The sequence below is a fragment of the Plecotus auritus genome, assembly GCF_963455305.1.
Source record: "Plecotus auritus genome assembly, chromosome: 6".
Lineage (NCBI taxonomy): Eukaryota > Metazoa > Chordata > Mammalia > Chiroptera > Vespertilionidae > Plecotus > Plecotus auritus.
Genome location: NC_137773.1, coordinates 2,515,135 through 2,536,188, shown reverse-complemented (window position 1 = coordinate 2,536,188; position 21,054 = coordinate 2,515,135). Strand labels below are relative to the sequence as shown.

General features: G+C 62.7%; 1 protein-coding gene across 4 annotated transcripts in view; it reads left to right on the top strand.

The window, feature by feature from the left end:
* TNRC18 (trinucleotide repeat containing 18) overlaps positions 1-21,054 on the top strand; it is a 136,727-nt gene that overhangs the window by 95,737 nt on the left and 19,936 nt on the right. For 3 of the 4 annotated variants that reach the window (XM_080671624.1, XM_080671625.1, XM_080671623.1), the window contains exons 12-18: positions 3,948-4,123; positions 4,709-4,845; positions 4,990-5,118; positions 7,127-7,298; positions 8,516-8,876; positions 11,899-12,174; positions 16,340-16,582. In XM_080671624.1, the coding sequence (XP_080527750.1) occupies positions 3,948-4,123; positions 4,709-4,845; positions 4,990-5,118; positions 7,127-7,298; positions 8,516-8,876; positions 11,899-12,174; positions 16,340-16,582 (1,494 nt within the window). The remainder of the gene's footprint in view (positions 1-3,947; positions 4,124-4,708; positions 4,846-4,989; positions 5,119-7,126; positions 7,299-8,515; positions 8,877-11,898; positions 12,175-16,339; positions 16,583-21,054) is intronic. The other variant, XM_080671626.1, reaches the window with a different exon arrangement.

Below are 21,054 nucleotides of genomic sequence, written 5' to 3'. Positions count from 1 at the left end.
AACTGAGGGACAGCAGCGATTAGATAAATAGCTTCAGGTATGGCTGGATCCAGGTGCTTAAGCCAGGTTATCAGGAGCTTCTTTTCCTGCCCACCTTCTCCCCCGTCCCTCTCTCCCCGTGCTCCACGCTCCTCTCTGTTGGCCTCATTCAAGGCAGGCCCACTGTTCTCATGGGGGGGGTCCCAATATCCATTCCAGGCCCACTGTTCTCATGGGGGGGGTCCCAATATCCATTCCAGGCCCACTGTTCTCATTGCGGGGGTGGGGGGGTCCCAATATCCATTCCAGGCCCACTGTTCTCATGGGGCGGGGGCGTCCCAATATCCATTCCAGGCCCATGGGCCTGCTCAGCTCAGCAGCCTCCAGCGGAGGCCCTTCTTTCCCTTTCCTGGCAGCTCTGGCAAAGCTGCCACCATCCGTTGGCTCTCTGGGATTCACGCTTTTTGCAGAAGTGCGCCCTTGGGGCCCGGGGGATGGGAAGGACCGGACTGATCATGCTCCACCCTTGATGGAGTGTCACCTCCGGGGTGTAGGAGAAGGTGGGCCTCCGACGGAAGCGGGGTGCCCTCAGCAAAAGGGCTGGGCACAAAAATGAGGTGCAACACAGAACATCAGGGCGCTCCGAGACCTGGGTGAAGAGAGGGCTGTGGGTCAGACGCCGCCTCGCCACCCCACGCTCAGCCTAGCGCGGCGGAGGGGCGCAGGGACAGCTGCCAAGGCGGTAATAGAGCAGTGCGGGGCGGGGCCAGCTTCCTCCAGCGACGCTTCTGCTCGCATTTCTAAAACGGGGATCGCTCGGTCAACAGTGTTCGGTTTCCACTCAGTGTAGTCGTGTCTTTACTAACCAGTTTTCAGGTTTTTTTAAAACGTTGTAAATGTTTTTTACTTAAGACATCTGTGTTTTTTATTTTACTTTATTTTTTTGTTAGTCCTCACCTGAGGATATTTTTTCCGTTGTTTTTCAGAGAGAGTGGAAGGGAGGGGACGAGGGAGAGAGACACGGATGCGAGAGAAACATCGTCTGGTTGCCTCCCGCATGCGCTGCAACCCAGGGACACGCCCTTGATCGGGAATCGAACCCGAGACCCTTTGGTGTACAGGCTGATGCTCTAACCACTGAGAACACCGGCCTGGGCATCGTTTATGTTTTCTAAACGTCTCTTAGGGACTTGGCAGTTTTCGGCCCCTGGAGGCCCAGCCGCCCACGACCTGTCCTGCTGGTCGGGCGTCTGCCTCCGCCGTTCCTTCGGGCTGTTGGGAGCGATGTGACGTTTGCCCGGCCCGCGGGGGTTCCTAGGACCTGCTCCCGGGGTGGGGTGGCTGGGCAGAGCAAGGCCACGCTTTCAAGGCTTTTTCGTCCGGTCAGCGGCCCCCTCAGCGCCCTGTCCCCCTCAGATGTGTGCTTTGTTGTTTCTGAAGTTCATTGCTGCCTTCTGTTTAAATGGTTTGGTGTAAAAAGGTGTTTTTTCAGAGGAAATTGAAAACCCTCTAAATCCTACCAACTGGTGGTGGGTTTTCAGGGGGGACCACCGAGCGGGCTGAGGAGGGTCCGCAGTTTGGGGGTCACCACTCACCCCGGCCCCTTTCGCGCTCCTGCCTCATTTCCTGTTTGGGACCCTGCGTACCCTCGTTCAGCAGATGCTTGCTAGGCGTCTGCTGTGTGCCTGTGGGGACAGGTGGGGGTGCACCCACTGGGATGGAGACACAGCGGAGGTGGAAGGGGGTCTCCTAGGGGATGGCCAGGGAGGCCCCTCCTGATACGGGGACCTGAGGAAGGCGAGGGAGGACCCTGTTCTGGGGAAAACCATTCAGGCCAAAGGAACAGCAGGTGCAGAGGCCCTGGGGGGACAGTGTCTGGCATTGGAGCGAGAGCAGGGAGGCTGGGGCTGGAGTGGCCTGGGAGGGGGAGTGGTGGCGAGGAGGCGGGGGGCGGGCAGTCTTGGGGGTCTTTCCCTTTGAATGGAGAGTCATTGGAGGGCGGTTCTGAGCTGGAACAACAGGATCAGACCTACGTAGGGTGGCTGTGGGGCCGCGTGGAGGCCCAGGTGAGGCTCTGGATCCAGGCCAGGTGGGGTGGCGGGAGGTGAGGAGCGGAGGGTTCTGGGGAAGGAAGCTCCGGCGGGGCCAGCAGCCTCTGCTGACGGGCGGGACGGGCTCGTGGAGGGATCCACGGGTCTGGCCTGTTTCTGAGCTGGGGAAGCTGCGGCGGGGTGGGGGGGCAGTTTGGGCGGGAGAACAGCAGGTGGTTTGGATGCGAGCCTCTGAGGTGCCCTGCAGCGCTGTGGGTGTGGCTCTGCGGCTGGGGCTGCTGCGGAGTTGGGGCTGGGGTGGAGTTGGGGCTGCTGCGGAGTTGGGGCTGAGGCTGGGGCTGGGGCTGCTGCGGAGTTGGGGCTGGGGTGGAGTTGGGGCTGGGGTGGAGTTGGGGCTGCTGCGGAGTTGGGGCTGCGGCAGAGTTGGGGCTGCTGCGGAGTTGGGGCTGCGGCAGAGTTGGGGCTAGGGTGGAGTTGGGGCTGCGGCTGGGGCTGGGGCTGCGGCAGAGTTGGGGCTGGGGTGGAGTTGGGGCTGGGGTGGAGTTGGGGCTGGGGTGGAGTTGGGGCTGCGGCTGGGGCTGGGGCTGCGGCAGAGTTGGGGCTGGGGTGGAGTTGGGGCTGCTGCGGAGTTGGGGCTGAGGCTGGGGCTGGGGCTGCGGCAGAGTTGGGGCTGGGGTGGAGTTGGGGCTGCTGCGGAGTTGGGGTTGCGACGGAATTGGGGCTCGTGGCCCGCGCTTCCCTGCAGTGGCTGAAGGAACTGAGCGCCAGTCCCCACGGGTCAGAGCTGGGCGGTGGGGCCAGTGGGTGAGCAGGGGGCGCTCCTCCCACAGCCACGCTGCTTCCTGGAGCCACCAGGCCTCCCACGTGGCTGCCCACACCAAGTGAACATCCCGCCCGCCCGCCCGCCGGCCTCAGCCCGTGACTGCCCTGGCCCCGTGGGGTGCCGGCACACATCAGCGTTCTGGCCCCGGGTCGCCCCCGCTTAGTGAAACTAGCAGGCTGGTGTCGCACGGTCCCAGAGGCTGGGGTCCGAGAGCCAGGGGTGGGCAGCGGGTTCCTCCGAGGCCTCGCTCCTTGCGTGTAGACGGACGTGTTCTCCGTGCCCTCACGTGGCCGTCCCTCTGGGTCCGTGGCCTCATCTCCTCTTCTGAGGACGTAGTAATATTGGTGAGGGCCACCCAGGATCTCACTTTACCTTGACCACATCTTTCAAGACTATCTCCACATAAGGTCACATTCCAAGGTACTGGGGTTCAGACTTCAACGTGTGATTTTGGGGGGACACAAGTCACCGTAGCAGCTAGTTATCAGGCTGCATTGGGGTGTCGGTCCTGAGAGCCCCAGCAAGACTGGCTCATTGGCCGGGAAGGGGGTGACAAGCCCCCCTCGGGCCCCTCCTCTGCCCCAGAGCAGCCTTACCCAGCAGCTGAGGGTCCTGTGAGGCCTTGAAGGGTGTTGCACGGGCGTCACCTCCAGGGGGGCCTAGGGTTCCCTGTGACACCCCCCACGGAGGCTGATGGGTTCACCGCTCGGTGGCCTCCGTTTCCATCAGGAGAGAGGGGAGCAAGCCAGGGACTCAGCGGGCAGTGACAGGGCTGGTCCGGCTGGGGGCGCGCTGCTGACACAGAGCCCACCCGGAGGGGAGGTGGTCCCAGGTGAGGAGCCGGGTCTGGCAGCGTGATTATTCATGTCGGCTTCGTGGAACCGTACACATGGGACAGTCACAAAAGTGATCACGTGTTACACACCAGAGAAAACATCAGTTAGATCAGAACTCATGTTGCCTTAGCAGTCTGATCGTGATCCACGTGGGCCTCTTCTCCTCCCTGCTGGGCGTTCGAGGGGGCTTGGCTGCAGTGCCCCACGTTCTGTCCTGGGGCGCACAGCGAGGCGGCGGCTCACCTGCCTCTGTCGCAGGTGCAGAGCGGGGCCTGGCGGCGCGGCCCTCGCTGGAGAGCCTGCTGGCGGCCAGCAGCCACATGCTCAAGGAGGTGCTGGACAGCCCCTTCGTGGACCCGCTCAAGAGCCTGCGGCTCCCGCGGGAGCTGAACCCCAACAAGAAGTACAGCTGGATGCAGAAGAAGGAGGAGCGGGTGAGGTGTTCTGGGCCCACGTTTCCTGCCCGGGGCCTGTGCGGTGGGGGCTGAGACGGGTCCCCCCGGAGACGACCTTGGGGCACGGCTGGCTCTGGAGCTGGAAGGGCTGATCCAGGTCCAGCTTCCACCACTGCCGCGCCGTGCGGTCCTGCGCAAGCTGCTGTTTATTTCTGGGCCTCGGTTTACCTGTTGGCGTGTCCCATGGGGCAGCCTGACGGACGGGAAGAGTAGGCCTGGCTGTGCCCCTCGCTCCCTGGGGGCCTTGGGCAGTGGCTTCGGTCTCTGAGCCTCCATCTGTGGCGGGTGCTGCGGTGTCGCGCTGCCTGCGCTGTTGTTACGTACGGGCCAGTTGGCAGCCGCCAGAGCTGGTTTTCCGGTCCCTGTCATGCAGGGGCAGGAGAAGAGCGGGAGTTGAGGTGTCTGCTTTGCCCAAGGCCACGGTGAGAGGCGGCAGAAGTGGGATCTGAGCTGGGCGCCTGGTCTTGGCCGTGAAGCCTCGCCGCCCCCCTTGTCTGAGCAGGTGCCTGATAAGGCGGCGGGAGCCAGCGGGCGTCGGCGTCCTCACCCCCCTTCTCCCCCCAGATGTTCGCCATGAAGTCCTCCCTGGAGCACATGGATGCCATGGAGCTGGACTTCCGGATGCGGCTGGCCGAGGTGCAGCGGCAGTACAAGGAGAAGCAGCGGGAGCTGGTGAAGCTGCAGCGGCGCCGGGAGTCCGAGTGAGTGCGCCCCGCAGCGCCCCCGCCCCCGCCCCGGGGCCCTAGTGTGGCGCTCAGTAGGTCCGCTGTGCAGGCCGGCCGAGGTGTGCGTGGACCCGAGTGACGTGGGCGCATCGTTTAGCCAAGCGTGTGATTCTTTTTAAGGGACAGGCTCGAGGAACCCCATAGAAGCTTGGCACGCAGAGGCCCTGGCAGGCCGCGGAAACGGACCCACGCCCTGAGCGCCCTGTCGCCCCCTCGCAAGAGAGGGAAGAGCCGCAACAGTAGCGGAAAGTAAGGCTGGCCCCTCGGCGGGTCGGGGACTGGCACAGAGCTCGGAGGGGAGGAGCGCGGGCCCACGCAGGGCCTGCGTCAGGGCGCTGGGACCTCGAGTCCCTTGGGCTCTGGCCCCCGGGTTTGCTAGCGCTCAGGGAGCAGAGGGTGAGCCAGGGGAGTGGCGGCTCGGACAGGCAGACTCGCCCAGCCAGGCGCGCGGCCCCACTGCTGAGCGGCGGGCAGGTGGCCCCAGCGAGCGGTTCCCGGGCCGTCGCCCAAATGTTTCGCACTTGGTCCTGCCACGCCTGCTTCCTCCGTGGCTCCTGCCCCTCCCGGGGAGGGCCCGCCGAGCCCAGTCCTGGGGGAGGGCTCCAGCTGGCGCGGTCACTCGGTTCTCTGGTTCTCTTCGCGCCGGGCAGTGTCATTCCCGCCCCCCGGCCTGACGGGCGGCCACCTCCTTCGTGCACTCTGGGCACAAGCTTCCTGAGTGGCAGTGGAAGTTCCGTGTGGCCCCTCGGGGGGCGTCTTGAAGGGGGCCAGACCGAGAGTCTTCCCTGCCGGCCGGGTGGGGGTAGGAAGGATGCTGTGGCCTCCCCTGGTGCCGGAGCAGCAGGAGCGGAAGGAGGTCCATTCGGGAAGGCGTGGCGACTTCAGTGCAGGCGACGCTAGGTGGCCCGGTGCTTGGCCTGAGGCACCGGAGAGTTGGGGTCTGCCACAGGTCTCCTCAGGAGAAGGCAGCCCCGAGGCCCCAGGGATTGCACTGAGCTTTCCTGGGTGTGCTTGACTGAGGAGGATGGAGGGGGAGAAACGCCCACTAGCCATGCGGGAGGGAGAACAGCTCCTGGGGAGGAGAGCGGGCAGGGTAGGAGCGTGGACCCTGGGGGTTGCGCTTCCTGCTTCTGAGCCCCGGCTCCAACCCTCGCTGTGACCTTGGCCAGGTGTTGGCTTTTTCAAGCCTCAGACTCATCTATGAAAAACAGTACATGGCCCTGGCCAGTGTGGCTTAGTGGGTAGGGTGTCAGACTGTGGACCGAAGGGTCCTGAGTTCGATTCCGGTCAGGGGCACGTATCTTGGTTGCAGGCTCCTCCCCGGCCCGGGGTCAGGTCGGGGCTCGTGCAGGAGGCAACCCATTGATGGTCTCTCTCACATCCATGTCTCTGTCTTTCCCTCTCTCTTCCACTCTCCCCGAAAACCAATGGGAAAACACCCTCGGGTAAGGATTCACAACAACAAGATAGCACCTAGAATAAAGCCTTGTCCTGTGGCTAAAATACAAAGCTCTAACGGGAGGAGACAGAGTAGGCACCAGGAAAAAGTTAGCTGCTCTTACTGTTATTCCTTGTGAGGGTTGCAGGGGTCCTCAAACTACGGCCCGCGGGCCACATGCGGCCCGCCGAGGACATTGATCCGGCCCACCGGGTGCCGCTGCCTGTCCTGCTTAGCAGCCGACGCGTCCCGGGCCCTCAGTGCGCATAGGAATTTGTTCATAGTTTTTTTTTTAAACTATAGTCCGGCCCTCCCACGGTCTGAGGGACAGTGAACTGGCCCCCCGTTTAAAAAGTTTGAGGACCCCTGGTTGAGAGCATCAAAGAGAAGTCCTCAACAGGACACGTCCCGACGGCGCACACTCCCAAGGGTACGGAGACCGGCCAGGGGCGTCCTTCATCTAAGCTCTTGATTTTGGTCGCTGGCAGATTTCCTGGGCATTTCTAATCCTTGCTCTTGGCACATTTTGGTTAAAGAGGCACCTGACCATGCAAAGCTGTGTGTGTGAGCGTGTGTGAGGGACATGGGAGAAGGGCCAGCAGACAGAGGGCACTGCGTTGGAGTTTCTCTTCTTTCCCGTTCACAAATATCCCAGAATCCCAGCCCCATAGTTCCACAGGATCCGTCTCCCCAGACTGGGTACTGTGTCATCACTGTCGGTGCTTCACCATCCAGAGCCCACCCTGGGGGCCACGAGGGCGGACCCCAGCCCTGAGTGCTGCCCGACAGGGTGCTGACCCACGGTGCCTCTGGTTGCAGGCTGAGCAGCAAGCCCCTGCTGACATCGGACGCCTACGAGCTGGGAGCGGGCGTGAGGAAGAGACACACGGGGCCGGAGGAGGAACACGATGCCCTCGTGGGAACCGGGAAGGCAAGGGGGCGGAGCCAGCCCTGGGACGAGCACGAAGCGCCGTCGGACTTCATGAGTCAGGTCAGGAACCCGTCTCCTACCGCGGGCGGGCCCCCCCCCCCACCAGCTGCAGAGAAACGGGAGAAACGGTTGCCTTTGTGTCGCCAACCTGCCTCCTTGTCCAGAGAGGATTATGGCCCGGAGACTTACCAAAGCAACGCGGCCTCAGGCAGAGCTGAGACCGAAACTCGCAGTCTGAGTTTTTAACCAGATAGCGCAATTGCACTGCTTAACGGTGTAATTGTTTAATGAGCGGCTTCACCGTCCCGTGGTTCGAAGAAACGAGGGCTTGATGCCGTAGTAATTTCCTCGGTGAACTCTGCAGACGTAATGGGTGGAGAGCCAGCTCCTTGATTTTCCTTCTTTCTGCAGAGCATTGAAACCATCCACGGAGAGCCCACAACTCTCAGTCCTCAGCACCTTGTCGCCCTGCTGTCGCGTCAGGGATGTGGGGGTAGGGAAGAGAGCCAGTTGGTACGCCAGCACCTGCCTTAAACTCTCAAATTGTGAAGGGCACTTGCGTTGTTTTAAATGATGCTGTCCCAACTTCTTTTCTCCTTACGAGATGTTACCTCATTAAAGAAAATGGAGGTAAAATATTCAAATGAGGGGCATTAATGGCTTGGAAACTGCCCATTTCACTTCAACCACAAATGACTACAGCTGATGAGAGGGAAAGCAGGAGCTTAATCTTGGAAATCTCTCCTCGCGGCTCCAGGCATCCCAGGCACGCTCCAGGCATTTTCTTGGCAGCCGCGGCCCCTGCAGTTGGATGGGCCAGCGCAGGCCTCTTCGCCAGCTGCTTTAGGTGGTTGAGATAAGCAGATCAGCCGGGCTGTGATCTGGGTGTTCGATCTTGGTTCCTGCCCTCCTCCCTAATCCAGCTGGCTTCTCCGGCTCGTTGGCAGCGCCGTTTCTCCGAGCGCTTCCCTGGGAGGCACCAGGCAGACCTGGGAGCCATGCCGGGTGCCGGTGATCCTTGTCACTGGCTGTTTGCTCGGGGCTCCGTGTGCCTTACCTCGGTGCCTCTTCAGAGCACCCTTGTGGGTGCCCGTCCACAACTGTCCCCATTTCTCAGAGTAGGAGAATCGAGGCTAGGAGGAGTGAAGCAGTGTGTCAGAAACCACAGAGGCAGAGAGGAGAGCCGGAGTCGGGTTCGTCAGGGCTTGTCCACGGAGACCCACCGTCCCGTTGGGGTCCAGTGTCTTAACCCAGGACTTCCCCCCTTCCCTCTCCAGCTGAAGATTAAGAAGAAGAAGATGGCCAGCGACCAAGAGCAGTTGGCAAGCAAGCTGGACAAGGCCCTCTCCCTCACCAAGCAGGACAAGCTCAAGTCCCCCTTCAAGTTCTCGGACAGCTGTGGGGGGAAGGCAAAGCCGGGCGGGGGCTGCGGCAGGTACTTGACGCCTTACGACAGCCTGCTGGGCAAGGACAGGAGGGCGCTGGCCAAAGGCCTCGGCCTGTCTCTCAAAGCCTCCCGAGAAGGTAAACACAAACGGGCCGCCAAAGCCAGGAAGATGGAGGTGGGCTTCAAGGCCCGGGGCCAGCCCAAGTCGGCCCACTCCCCGTTCGCCTCGGAAGTGAGCAGCTACTCCTACAGTAAGTAGCGGATGCCGCGCCGCCTCCAGGCCGCTGCTGCTCGTCTCTCCTCTGTCTGTCTGTCTGTCTGTCTGTCCGGGGTTCTCCAAGGTCTTTTTTCTGCCTCTGCCCTGACGCCAGGCCGGAAGTGGGTCCCCCTGAAGGAAGTGGGTCCCCCCGAAGCGGAAGTGCCGGCAGTGGCTGCGGCCATATTGGGCGGCGCCCAGCGATTGGCGGTGGGAGCGGAAGTCCGCCTGCCCAGTGGTGCTGGCCTTCCGGAAAGCCCTGAAGGCGGAGGCCTTGTGCCACAGAGTTTGCGGCTGCCCTGCCTAGAGCGGCCGCTCAGGACCATAGAGATGATCCCGCCTCCCCGGCCCGCAGGCGGCTCTCCGCCCTGCCCGCGGCCGGTTGGTGAGACCACCTAATGGGCGCTCACCAGGCGGGAGCCCAACGAGGGGCTGTGCGGGCAGCATTTCCCGTCGTCTTTGTGACGGCCTTCTAGGCGGCCACCGCATTGTCCCTGAGGATAGATGCTGAGGCCGCTAGCTTGTCCGCGCCGGGGGTGGGGGTGTGGGGGGGTGGTCAGGCCAGGATCAGGCCCAGGACTTCCAGCCGCGAAGGATGATGAGGCCTGGGCGCCGCCAGGACGCCAGGACGGTCGCTGCTTGGTGCAGATGGCGGCTGAGCCCGCGAACACCGCCGTGGGCCTGGGCTGAGCTTCATTCGCCGGCGCTCCTTCCCTGGGAGCTCGGGGCGACGTTTCCCGAGCCGGGCAGCCTGGGGTCACGGGTCAGCTTGGCGGCCTGTGGCGCCCGCTCCGCGGCGTGACGTGGAACAGGTGTCGGTGTTTGGGGGCAGGGACCTGATGGCCAGGATGGATGGATGGACGGGGACTCGGCGTGGCTGCTGCAGGGAAGCCCAGAGGGCCTTCTGGCGCCTGTGGGGGTGGCGGTGCAAGTTTCGGCTGTGGGTGGTGGAGGGCTTTTTCCCTGGGGACTGCTTGGATCTGTGTCTGGGCTGCTGATTGGCTCTTTCTGGGTCAGCGGGGCGATGGAGTTTCAATGTCCAGGGCAAAAACGGGCGCCTTGCATGTTGCCATCAAGTGTGTTTTCTTGGGCGAAGAAAGGACAGTTGGAACGGACCTTGCAGGGTGCGGTGCGCTGGAAGCGAGTCCCACTGGTAAAGGCGGACATGGCACCTTACAGGGGATGAAGCACTGCTGCTGTTGGTGCTGAAGTGTGTGTTGGGTGACCGCGGTCGAGTGGGTCTTCGGGGCTGGGTGGGGTGGGGGGGGCTGGGGCAGGCAGGTCCGGGCCTCAGGTGCTGAGGACAAGCGCGCGTGTGGTCCCTTGGTTCGATCGGTGTGATGCGGCCGCGCTGCCAGGCCCCGCTGGTTCTGGAGTGAAGAGGGTGTGGGGAGGCTTGCTGCTCCTTTAATCTTTCAAAGCGGAGGGGCTGATGGGTGTGGCCTTGTCTGAAGAGCCCCTCCTCCCCCACTTCCACGTGGATGTGGTACAGTTAGAGGCCAGCGCTGAGCTCGGCCCCAGACCCCGGGCCTGTCTGAGCTGCTGAGTCCACGGAGCAGCCGTGTGCACGTGCACGAGCCACGTTCAGGTTGCCAGTCCTACTCCGTTACGCCTTCGCTGTCGGGTGAGGGAGATGGGCTGGCATCGCGCGGTCGCGAGCTAGGTGGTGCGGGCGTGCAGCTGGCTGTGGCGAGAGCGCCTCTGCTTTCTGCGTGGGCCCTTCTGCGGGCCTGGGTAAAGGAGAGCGAGGCCCGGACTGGGGGTGTGTTCTCACAAGCTGTGCTGCGCCCCCAGGAGAGGGGCGGGGAGAGCCCTGCCCTCCTGCCCTTTTGCTTTGGGGTAGGGTTGGGTGGCATGCCTGGTGGGAAGCCAGGGTGGCCCTTGTTACCCAGTTTGGGACGGAGCTCACGGGAGGCAGAGCTGCGGCCGGGGTCCTGGCAGGGCCTGGCGGGGCTCGTCCTCGTCTCTGTCCTTCCCAGAGTGGCCGGCCGGCCATCCTGCGTTGGGTCACGGTGGGAGCGGGAGGCGTAGATGTCGGAGGACTGCCCCTCCCCCCAGCGGCTGCTCTTGGCCTGGTAGGTGGCTGGCGTAGCCGAGCTGTGGCTGTGGTCACCAGTGTCCGTGCAGCCGGGCTCCAGGTGGACTGGACAGGTTAGGGGAGCAGGCCCCGGGTGCAGAGCCCTGTCTTCAGCGAAGGCTTCCTCGACAGCCCATCTGTAAAACGGGTCAAAACTGTGTATGTTTGGGGGGGCGGGGAGTGGAGGGGCCAGAGCTATGCCCACTTGACAGCTCCCTCCCCAAAGCCTGGGGTCCTCCTCTTAAAGCTGGAGATCTGGGCCTCGCCCAGTAGTGAGGCTGAGACTGGGGTGCCAGCAGCAGTGTGGGGGTGACCGGCATTCTGGTAGGAAGACAGGAAGCAAGTAGGAGCATCATTTGCCAATTTCTTTGGTGTGACTGCTGTGCCTGGCCTGTTTGAAGCCACCTCTGTGACATTGCTGAGTGGCCGTGGGAAGAAGTGTGCGCGGCTGAGTGCCCGCGCCCCTGGGAGCTGGCACTTGAGGGGAAGGGGAGGGGTACCGGAGCCCTTCCCCTCCTGGGCCTGCCCCTCCCTGGGCTGGTGCGGTCCTGTGGGATGGCGGAGCCCTTCCCCTCCTGGGCCTGCCCCTCCCTGGGCTGGTGCGGTCCTGTGGGATGGCGGAGCCCTTCCCCTCCTGGGCCTGCCCCTCCCTGGGCTGGTGCGGTCCTGTGGGATGGTGGGCCGAGGTGACCTCCGTGGCCGGGGAGAGAGCTTCCTGAGAGCGGGCTCCTCCCGCCCGGGGCCTGGGAGGGCTGTGTGCCCAGGTGACAGCTGAGTGCGGCGCCCGCGGCTCCCAGGTGAGAGGTGATCCCGCCTGCTCCACGGCCAGTGGCCTGGGGCCTCTGCTGCCGCACCAGGGCGCCCGCTGAACAACCACAGGCACACACCAGCCCCTCCGCCCCGCCCCGACTTACCTTCTTACAAACTGCCTTGCCTGCAGATACGGACTCCGAGGAGGAGGAGGAGGAGTTCCTGAAGGACGAGTGGTCCGCCCAGGGCCCCTCCGGCTCCAAGCTGACATCCTCCCTCCTGTGTGGCATGGTGGCAAAGAGCGGCAAGCCGGCCGGGGGCCCCAAGCTGCCCAAGAGGGGCCTGGCGGCCGCCCGGACTCTGAAGCCCAAGCTGGCGGGCAGGAAGCAGCCGTTCTGTTTGCTGCTTCGGGAGGTCGAGGCCCGCTCCTCCTTCAGCGATTCTTCGGAGGACTCGTTTGACCAAGGTTACTAGCTCCAAACACACACTCCTTCCGTGTTCTATAGCGAGAGTGAGCGAGTGAGTGAGCGTGCGCGAGCGAGCCGGGTGCGAGCGATGGCGCTGCTGGGCGGCCGTCCGGGGTCCTGGCAGCGTGGCCTGCCGTGCAGCCTCTGCCGGGTCTGTTGTACCCTGTCGTTGTGACAGGACCACGGCTAGCTCTTTTTGAGCTCCTATACGGACTGATTTTAGTCTTCGCCTTCCTCCACGCCCCCCTCCGCCACCCCATTCTGGCCTCCCTGTCCCCGGGACCGCAGGCCGGGGTGGGGTCTTGGCAGGGGCCTCCCAGGGACGTTTTGTAAAGGGAACTCTGTCGTGTGGGCGTGTGACGTGATGTTTGTACTGGGTTTGGGGAATACCAAGCTTTATTAAATATATCGAGTTCTTTTTTAACTAAACCGTGTGCCTTGTCTCTCTTGCTGTGTCCTGACTTAGACCGTTAGGTGCCGCTTCCCTCATTTTGTTCCTCCCCTCCCCGCCCCCACCCGGAAGGGGTAGACGGAGTAACGCAGTGGCTGCTTTCCCTATTATTCAAATATCCCTGGGAGCTGCGGGCATGCATTTCATGTTCAGGTTCAAAGTCAGCTGCTTTCACCTCCAGCATCATCTTTTTTTTTTTTCCAGCGGCTTGTTTGTCTTTTGTTTTCTTAAAGCTCAATTCCTCGGCATCAGTGCTTTAGAAATGCTCACAAACCCTTTTTCTAACGCCTTTCTGCCGGAGGAGCTTGTAGGCAGTGCAGGGTCAAGCTCACTTGCAAGTGAGGGGCAAAGCGTAGCGCCGTAGGGAGAGCACTGGCCGCGATCCCGGCTCAGCTGCGGCCTCACTTACAAAAGGGTCAGAGGTCAGCGTCAGCGCCCAGCCAGCAGACTCTACAGTGTGTCTTGCCCTGGGTTAGGGTTTGCTTCCCGGTGGATCCACACAGGGACCCCAGACCCCAGGTGGCAGCCCCTGGGTGGCAGAGCCGAGACCCGATGCCCCTGAGGGAGGCCCAGGCGTGTCCGAGCCGCTGGCACCGGACCCGATTCCAGCCGTGCTCTCATCCTCCTGGTCTGCCTCCTCCCACGCCTCCCCTCGGGATGGCCCAGCTCCCTTTTGGGTGACCAGCAGATGGCACAGCAAAGGAGCCAGGCGCCCTGGGGCACACATTCTCCTGGGCACCTTGCCAGCCAGCCTCGTTTCCCGAGGCCGCCTCCATCCTGGCCACGTGGACCCTCCTGGCTGGTTTGCCACCACCCTCCAACCCTCCTCCCTCTCTCCCCTGGACTTGGGTCCCCCAGCCGCCTCCCTTCCACACATTCCCCGTCCCCTTAAAGCCAGGGCACCAGCTTCCCAGTGTTGGGGCTCTCCTGCCTCAGCTCAGACTCCGTAGAGAAGCGGGCAGTCCCCTGGGTCCAGCAAGGGGCTCTTTGCCCCGGGACCTCAGACCAGGCCTGGATGTGACAGGATAGATAGGGGGGTGTGGTGGGAGGGCGGGGCCCACTGCGCATGGGCCGTGAGGCCTCCTCAGGGATATTTGGGTAATAGGGCCTTACTGACACCTGATACTAAACCCCTAATTGGCTTGGCTTTTCTAGTGTGTCTGCTTTCTCCCCCAGCAGCCTGACCATACCTTCACCCTTGACCCCTACCCATGATGCTTTGAATGTCTGTTTTGGTCTCTTGCATTCGCTCTCACGCTGCACTCGGACGCAAAGCGAAGGCTGGGAGTAGGGCAGACGGCGCCGCGGGTCACTGAGCTGGGCCGAGCCTGGCTCGTTGGTCCGTAGGTAGGCACCCCCTCTTCTTCGTGTCCCCCCTGCACCTCCCTCCTCGGGGCTGCCCCCATCGGCTATGGCAGCAGCGGGTCGCTTTGGCATTGATCGATCAGGTTTTGGAAAACCCAACCAAGTCACAGCAGCCAACCCCCCCGTACAGAGCGAGGAGGGGTATTTTTTTGTTCTGTTTTGTTTTTAAATAAAAGTTTCTCCGCATTTCCCTGTGTTTCTCTGTTGGGGCTTTTTCTCCCCGCCCTTGGCGAGCTGTGGCCTCAGGTGTGGACAGCGCCCGAGAGGCTTTCTCTTCTTGGTCCTTCGGGTCCCCCTGCCCTGCAGCCCTGTCACCGCCACAGCCAGGGGGAGGCAGCCAGGGCGGGCTTGCCAGGCTCCGAGGGGCGGCGGGAGGGCCCTGGGAGGCCACGGGACCTGTGGCCCCCAGTTGTGACGGGCACACCCCCTCTTTCGGCTTTTGCCTTTCAAACACTCCAGCTCAGGGTGCCGGGATGGGGCTGCGCTGGCTCTCTGGGATCTGATGTGGACGCTCCGACATCCAGAAACCAGAGCCAGCCCTCCCCGCCGGACCCTGCGGTGGAGACGCCCGGGGGAGGCGGGTTCTGGAGCCTCCACACCTGAGCAGCTGCAGAAGGGAAGGCTGGCCCCTGTCCATCCCCGAGTCCCCAGCCCAGCCAGCCCCCACCGCCACCCCAGGGGACCTGATGTGGGGGACCCAGGCGCTGCCGAAAGTCTGCCTACACTTAGCCTGCTTTGCCGCTGTGGCCCGCTGGGGCGGAGACAGAACGTGACGTCCGCACTGTGAATGGACCGCAAGTGTGCACTGCCTGCCTGCCGCCCGCCTGCCCGCTGCTCCATCCGCTTCATCCATCGCTCGCGAGCCCGCCTCCTCCTCACCCTAACACACTCCCGCTCTCTGCCTCCTTCCTCTCGGCTCCCTTTCCGATTGCTTACGCTCATCACCCCTTCCCGCACCCAGGGGTCACTCGGCAGAAACGGGGCTCCCTCCGATCAGTGGGTGGGCAGAAAGCCTCTGCCTTATCAGCACCCACATTCAGCCGCTGGTTGCACTCAAGCCAGCAGGCGGCCTGGGGCGCTGGCAGGAGAACATGGAATTGGCCCAGCCCAGACTGTCCCCGCCCCAGACACCATCTCCGCCCCCGCCCCGCCTCACCTGGCCAGAGGCGCCCAGGGACCCTCAGGCTCCCAGACCTCTGAGCAGATGCGCACCCTCGGGCAGGTCCCTTGGGGGCTGTCCCCCACCTGCCCTTGGTTAGCCTGGGACGATCAGAGGGAACTTGTATCTCTAGACCGACTCTTGGTGGAGGTTCCTATGTGGGAGCGCCCATCCCCGCCCCTCGGCCCGCCCACCTCTGTCCCCATGGCCTGGGAGAGGCACATCCGTCAGCGGTCACCAACCAACCGGTGGTCGTGAGGTCCGAAAGGTTGGCAACCGCTGGCACTTCTAATCACCAGCTGGGGACACAGGTGCTTCTTCAGAGTTTTCCCTGGGAGGCAGGACAGCCAGCCAGCCCCGGGTTCGAGTCCTCTCTGCCTGAGCACTTGAGCCCCTGGGCCCATCTCCCAGTGCAGAGCAGCCCGCCCGCACCCTCCCAGCCTGCCCCTTCCCTGCCCACCCCCCCGTGGTCCAGAGGTGTGGCTGGCCCGTGGCCCCCTCTGTGGCGGGAGTTTCCACAGATGTGCGGTCTTGCTTGGACCCTCGCTTACTAGGGTGGGCTGGAGGGTCACCCTGTGCCACAGATGAGGAAGTAGAGCTCTGGGCGGACCGGGCACTTGTCCCAGGTGTCCCAGAGTGGGGGTGGTACTGGGAGCCAGCCTTGGACCCCAGAGCTGCTCAGGGCTTCAACCGTGGGTGTCCCCTATCCCCAAGAAGGGACCAAACTCCATCTCCTCCTGCCGCCAGCCCCCAGGCCTCCAGCTGCCAAAACTGCCAGGTGCCTGTGCCTGGAAACCCAGCCCGAGCCCCCAGCCCTCTCCTGCCGCCGCCTCCCTCCCTCGGCCGCCTCTGTCCTCTCTCCTGTCCCGCCTCCTTCCTGAGCCTTCACGGGGTGTGTGTGTGCGTGTGAGACCGTGGAGAGCTGTCTGCAGTCCTGTCCGTGTCCTCCCCACAGCACACGTGCATGTTGCCGTCCCCCTGACAGAAACCCATTCTGATTCCCCAAGCCGCTGCCCACTCGGGGCCGTCCAGATGCCCATGGCTTGGGCTCGCGTAGATGGGGCACTGGGCCATGGGGGGACCCGCCCCCCAGCTGGTGAGGAGCGAGGAGCCAGGCTGGTGCTCCTGTGAGTGGGGGCGGGCGGCGCAGGCCCGGCGAGGCTCTGACCCCCTGTTTTCTGCACGCCAGATGAGAGCTCCGAGGACGAGGGCGAGGACAAGCTGGAGGAAGAGGAGGACGAGGCTGGAGGCTTTAGGCTGGGGGCCCGGGACCGAGCCCTGTCGCCAGGCCTGGAGGAGAGCGGGCTGGGCCTGCTAGCCCGCTTCGCGGCCAGTGCCCTGCCCAGCCCCACGGTGGGGCCGTCGCTGTCGGTGGTGCAGCTGGAGGCCAAGCAGAAGGCGCGGAAGAAGGAGGAGCGGCAGAGCCTGATGGGTAAGTTGGGGCAGTGCTGTCTGAGTGGCTCCGCGACCAGCCTGCAGGGGAGGACGCTGAGGCTCCGGGAAGGGCAGGGCAGAGCTGGGAGCCCACGGGGGGCCCCTCGTTGTGGGCGGCCCTGCCCGGAGCCAAGGCCGGTGACAGGGGGGGGGGCCCCCCCGGCGTGCTGTTTCCAAGGAGGGGGGAGGGGCTGTGCGGGGGTCCGCGACCCAGCTCGGTGAGTCCGGGAGCCCACTCCTGACCCACGAGAGACATGGGAGCTGGCTGAGCGCACTGAGGAGAAGCAGAGGGTGGACAGGAGCTGGCCCCGCAGGACACGCCACCTGGGGCGGGGCTGAAGGGGTCGGCTCCGCTGTGAGCCAGGCTGGCTGTCCACTCTTCGTGGCCCGAGAGCGCCTTCTCCCCGGTGCTCCATAGTATTCCGCGGCCTGGACGTACACAGTTTACTGACATGCACCCCCTGAAGGGCATCCTGGGCACCCAAGTTGTGGCCGTCACACGTAACGCTGCTGCAGACATCCGTGTGCAGGTTTCGTGTGGAGCTAAGTTTGCAGCTCCTTTGGGTAAACATCTGGAAGCGTGGTCGCTGGGCCGGAGGGTGAGAGAACCGGAGGGTGAGAGAACCGGATGGTGAGAGAACCGGATGGTGAGAGAACCGGAGGGTGAGAGAACCGGAGGGTGAGAGAACCGGATGGTGAGAGAACCGGAGGGTGAGAGAACCGGATGGTGAGAGAATGTCTAGTTTGCAAGGAGCCGTCAAACCACGTCCCAGAGTGGCTGCTCCGCGTCGACTCCCCCAGCGGTGACGGCTCCTGGTAGTCCGTGTCCTGGACTTGGAGTTGCTGGGTGTCCTCGGGGGTGTGGTGTCGTTCACTTCATTTGCATTTTTCCTAATGACCCACGCGGAGCATCTTCTCAGGCACTTCCTTGCCGTCGGGATGTCTTCCTTGAAGTGCTGTCAAGGTTTTGGGCCCACTTTTAAAAAAATATATTTTTATTGATTTCAGAGAGGAAGGGAGAGGGAGAGAGAGAGAAACATCCATGATGAGAGAGAACCATGGATTGGCTGCCTCCTGCATGCCCCCCACTGGGGATCGAGCCCGAAACCTGGGCGTGTGCCCTGACCGGGAATGGAACCCATGACCTGGTTCCTGGGTCGATGCTCTACCGCTGAGCTGCACCCGCTGGGCCTGGGCCCACTCTGATCAGGTTGTTTGCTTCCTTTTTTTTTTTTTTAATATATTTTATTAATTATTTTTACAGAGTGGAAGGGAGAGGGATAGAGAGATAGAAACATCGATGAGAGAGAAACATCGATCAGCTGCCTCCTGCACACTCCCCACTGGGGATGTGCCTGCAACCAAGGTACATGCCCTTGACCGGAATCGAACCCGGGACCCTTCAGTCTGCAGGCTGACGCTCTATCCACTGAGCCAAACCGGTTTCGGCAGGTTGTTTGCTTTCTTGACGTTGATTAAGATTCCTTATATATTTTGGGTAACAGTCCTCGATCAGCGGTATCTTTTGCAGATATCTTCCCCCATCTTGTCTTCTCATTCTCTTGGCGATATTTTTTGCGAAGCAGAATTTTTTAAATTTAATGAGGGGGGTCTGGTTTATCAGTTCTTTCTCTCGTGGTGTTGTGTCTAAAAATTCCCCACCAACCCCAGAGGCACCTAGATTTTCTTCAGGGTCATTTTCTAGAAGCTTCATAGTTTTGCCTTTTACGGCCGGTGATCCATTCTGAGTTCATTTCTGTGAAGGGAGTACGGTCTGTGTCTGTTTTTGTTGTGTTTTTAAAAAATATAGTTTTATTGATTTCAGAGAGAGATGGAGAGAGAGAAACTCATCAACGATGAAAGAGAATCACGGATTGGCTGCCTGCTGCCATCCCCCCCACTGGGGATGGAGCCCCCGACCTGGGCCTGGGCCCTGACCGGGAACCACACCGTGGTGACCTCCTGGCGCCTCGGTCGATGCCCAGCCGCTGAGCCCCACCGGCCGGGCGTTGGGCTGTGTTTTGTTTTCGTCACGTGTGGGTGTCCAGCACCATTTGTTGAAAAGACCGTCTTTTCTCCGTTGTGTGGCCTTTGCTCCCTGGTCAGAGCTCTCGGACTATATTGTGGGGTCTGTTTCAGCCGTGAAAGCCCCCAGCTGCCTCTGCTTTCCCTGCCTGTTCTGGTGCCAGCACGGCGCTGTCCGGACCACTGGAGCTTTGCAGTACGTCTTTGAAGTCGGGTAGCAGCAGCCCTCTGACCCTGTTCCCCTCCTTCAGTATCGACCTGGCGCCTCTGCGTCTTTTGCCTCCATATAAACGTTAGAATGAGGTGGTCAGCATCCACAAATCAACCTCCTGGGCTTGGGGTTGGGATTGCATTGACGCTCAGGCGTCCTCAAACGACGGTCTGCGGGCCACATGCGGCCCGCCGAGGACCTGGATCCGGCCCGCCAGGTGCCGCTGCCTGTCCTGCTTAGCAGCCGACACGTCCCGGGCCCGCAGTGCGCATAGGAATTTGTTCATAGTTTTTTTTTAAACTATAGTCCGGCCCTCCCACGGTCTGAGGGACAGGGACCTGGCCCCCTGTTTAAAAAGTTTGAGGACCCCTGCGTAGATTAAGCTGGGAAGGACTTCACATCTGGACAATATCAAGTCTTCGTATCCATGAACATGGAATGCCTTCTTTTTCGGTGTCTGTTGGGGTGTTCGTGTGGCCTTCGTCCTTCGTTAATACGGTACATGATGTTGATTTGTTTTGGTTTTTTTTTGGTATGGTGAATCAGCCTGGCATTCTTGGGGCACATCCTACTTGGTCAGGATGTATGATCGTTCTCACGTTTTTGGGTTATATTCATGTCTGTTGATAACGGTCACGTCTCCCTGGCGGATTAACCGTGCTCCTTCTTTGTTTAAAGAAGCAGCTTTTGTCTTGGTCGCTTTTGTGTGATGTCATCCGCGTGGCCACCCCGCGCTCTCGGTCGCTGTTTGCGTGGTTTCCCTTCCTCGCCCTCGGACAGTCGGGCTCTCTGTGTCTTACCTCTTCTGTTCCCCTCTTCCTCCTTTAAGCCTTATATTTTGGGAGAAGACAGGAGCCCCTGATGCTGGTGGGAGTCAGCCCTGGCACCCCTTTCCCTGTCTCACCTCAGCACTCTGGCAGGGACCGGTTCCTCTGTCTCAGGCCGTTCATGTTGCCCCCCCATCCCCATCTCAGAGGTATTTGTCCTCTGACCCTCCCCCCTCCCCCCCCCGCCCCCCACCCCCAGCTCCAGTCTCTCCTCCTGCAGGTGTGTCAGTCTCGCCATCGCCTGCCCCTGCACAGTGACTGCAGAGTCTTCTGCACATCTGGGCTGTCAGGGGACTGCCGGCGGAGGGGGGCTCCTTCCCTCATCCCCGCAGCAGAACTGCAGCCTGTGTTTTAGGGCCTCACTCTAATCAGCCGTGAAAGCCCCCAGCTGCCTCCCTGTGCCGCGGGAGGTCTGTTAACAAAAGATTAATTAACGGGATCATTAAGCTTTGCAAGTGGCTCCTTCCCATAAGTGTGCCCCGCCCCCGCCCGTCCCTCTGCGGGGCCTGCAGTCGTCAGGGCCGTGGGCCTGGCCGCCCGGAGCCCTCGCGGGCGGCTGCCTGTGCCGGGCGCTGGCCGGCTTCTCGGCTCACGTGCTGTGCGTTTGGAGCAGGTCCTGTCGGGGTGGTGTCAGCTCTGGCTGTCACAGCCATCCTGTCCCCGGCACGGTCCCCGGGCACGGTCCCCAGGCACAGTCCCCGGGCACGGTCCCCGGGCACCGCCCTGGGCCAGCTCTGAGCCGCACGTGTCGGGGCTCCCGGAGATCTCGGTCTGGGAGCTATTTCCTGGGCCGGAGCTGTGTGGGCCAGGCAGACGTGGACGGGAGCCCTGCGTGATGCGGGCTGTGGTGATGGAGGCGAGCACACGGGCCCCCAGGGCGACGCGCCGGTCTTCAGCGCAGTCCCAGGCAGAGGCCGGGAGAGGCACAAGGGCAGAGGGGCCGGCCGAAGTGAAGGCCCGGAGGTGGGAGGACGGAGGGGCTGCTGGGAGCTCGGTGACCTGGCGGTCAGAGCCTGTGCGTTCCGGGCTGGCCTCGCGGGTTCGGCTCGTGTGGGAAGGGAAGGGGCGGGCCTGCAGTTGAGAAGAGGGGCTGGGCCCCAGGGTGGCGTGGGTTCGCGTGAGCCACCCCTGTACAGGGGCGTGGGTGCCAGGGACCTCCCAGCTCTGAGACGTGGCTCCAGGAAGCGGAGAGGCCCCTGCTGGGCCGGGGATTTCTCCCGGGCTTCCCCCCACCCCCCCGCCGCCCGGGCGTTGCTGTCCTCAGGCGGGGCCCTCCCCGCTCACCTGTCCGGGCTTTTGGGGTTCCCACGGGGCACAGGAGGCAGGGGAGCCGCTCCCACAGCCCAGGCAGGAATGTCCACACTCCGGATCTGAGGCTCCTGGGGAGAGGGTGGCGGGGAGCTGGGC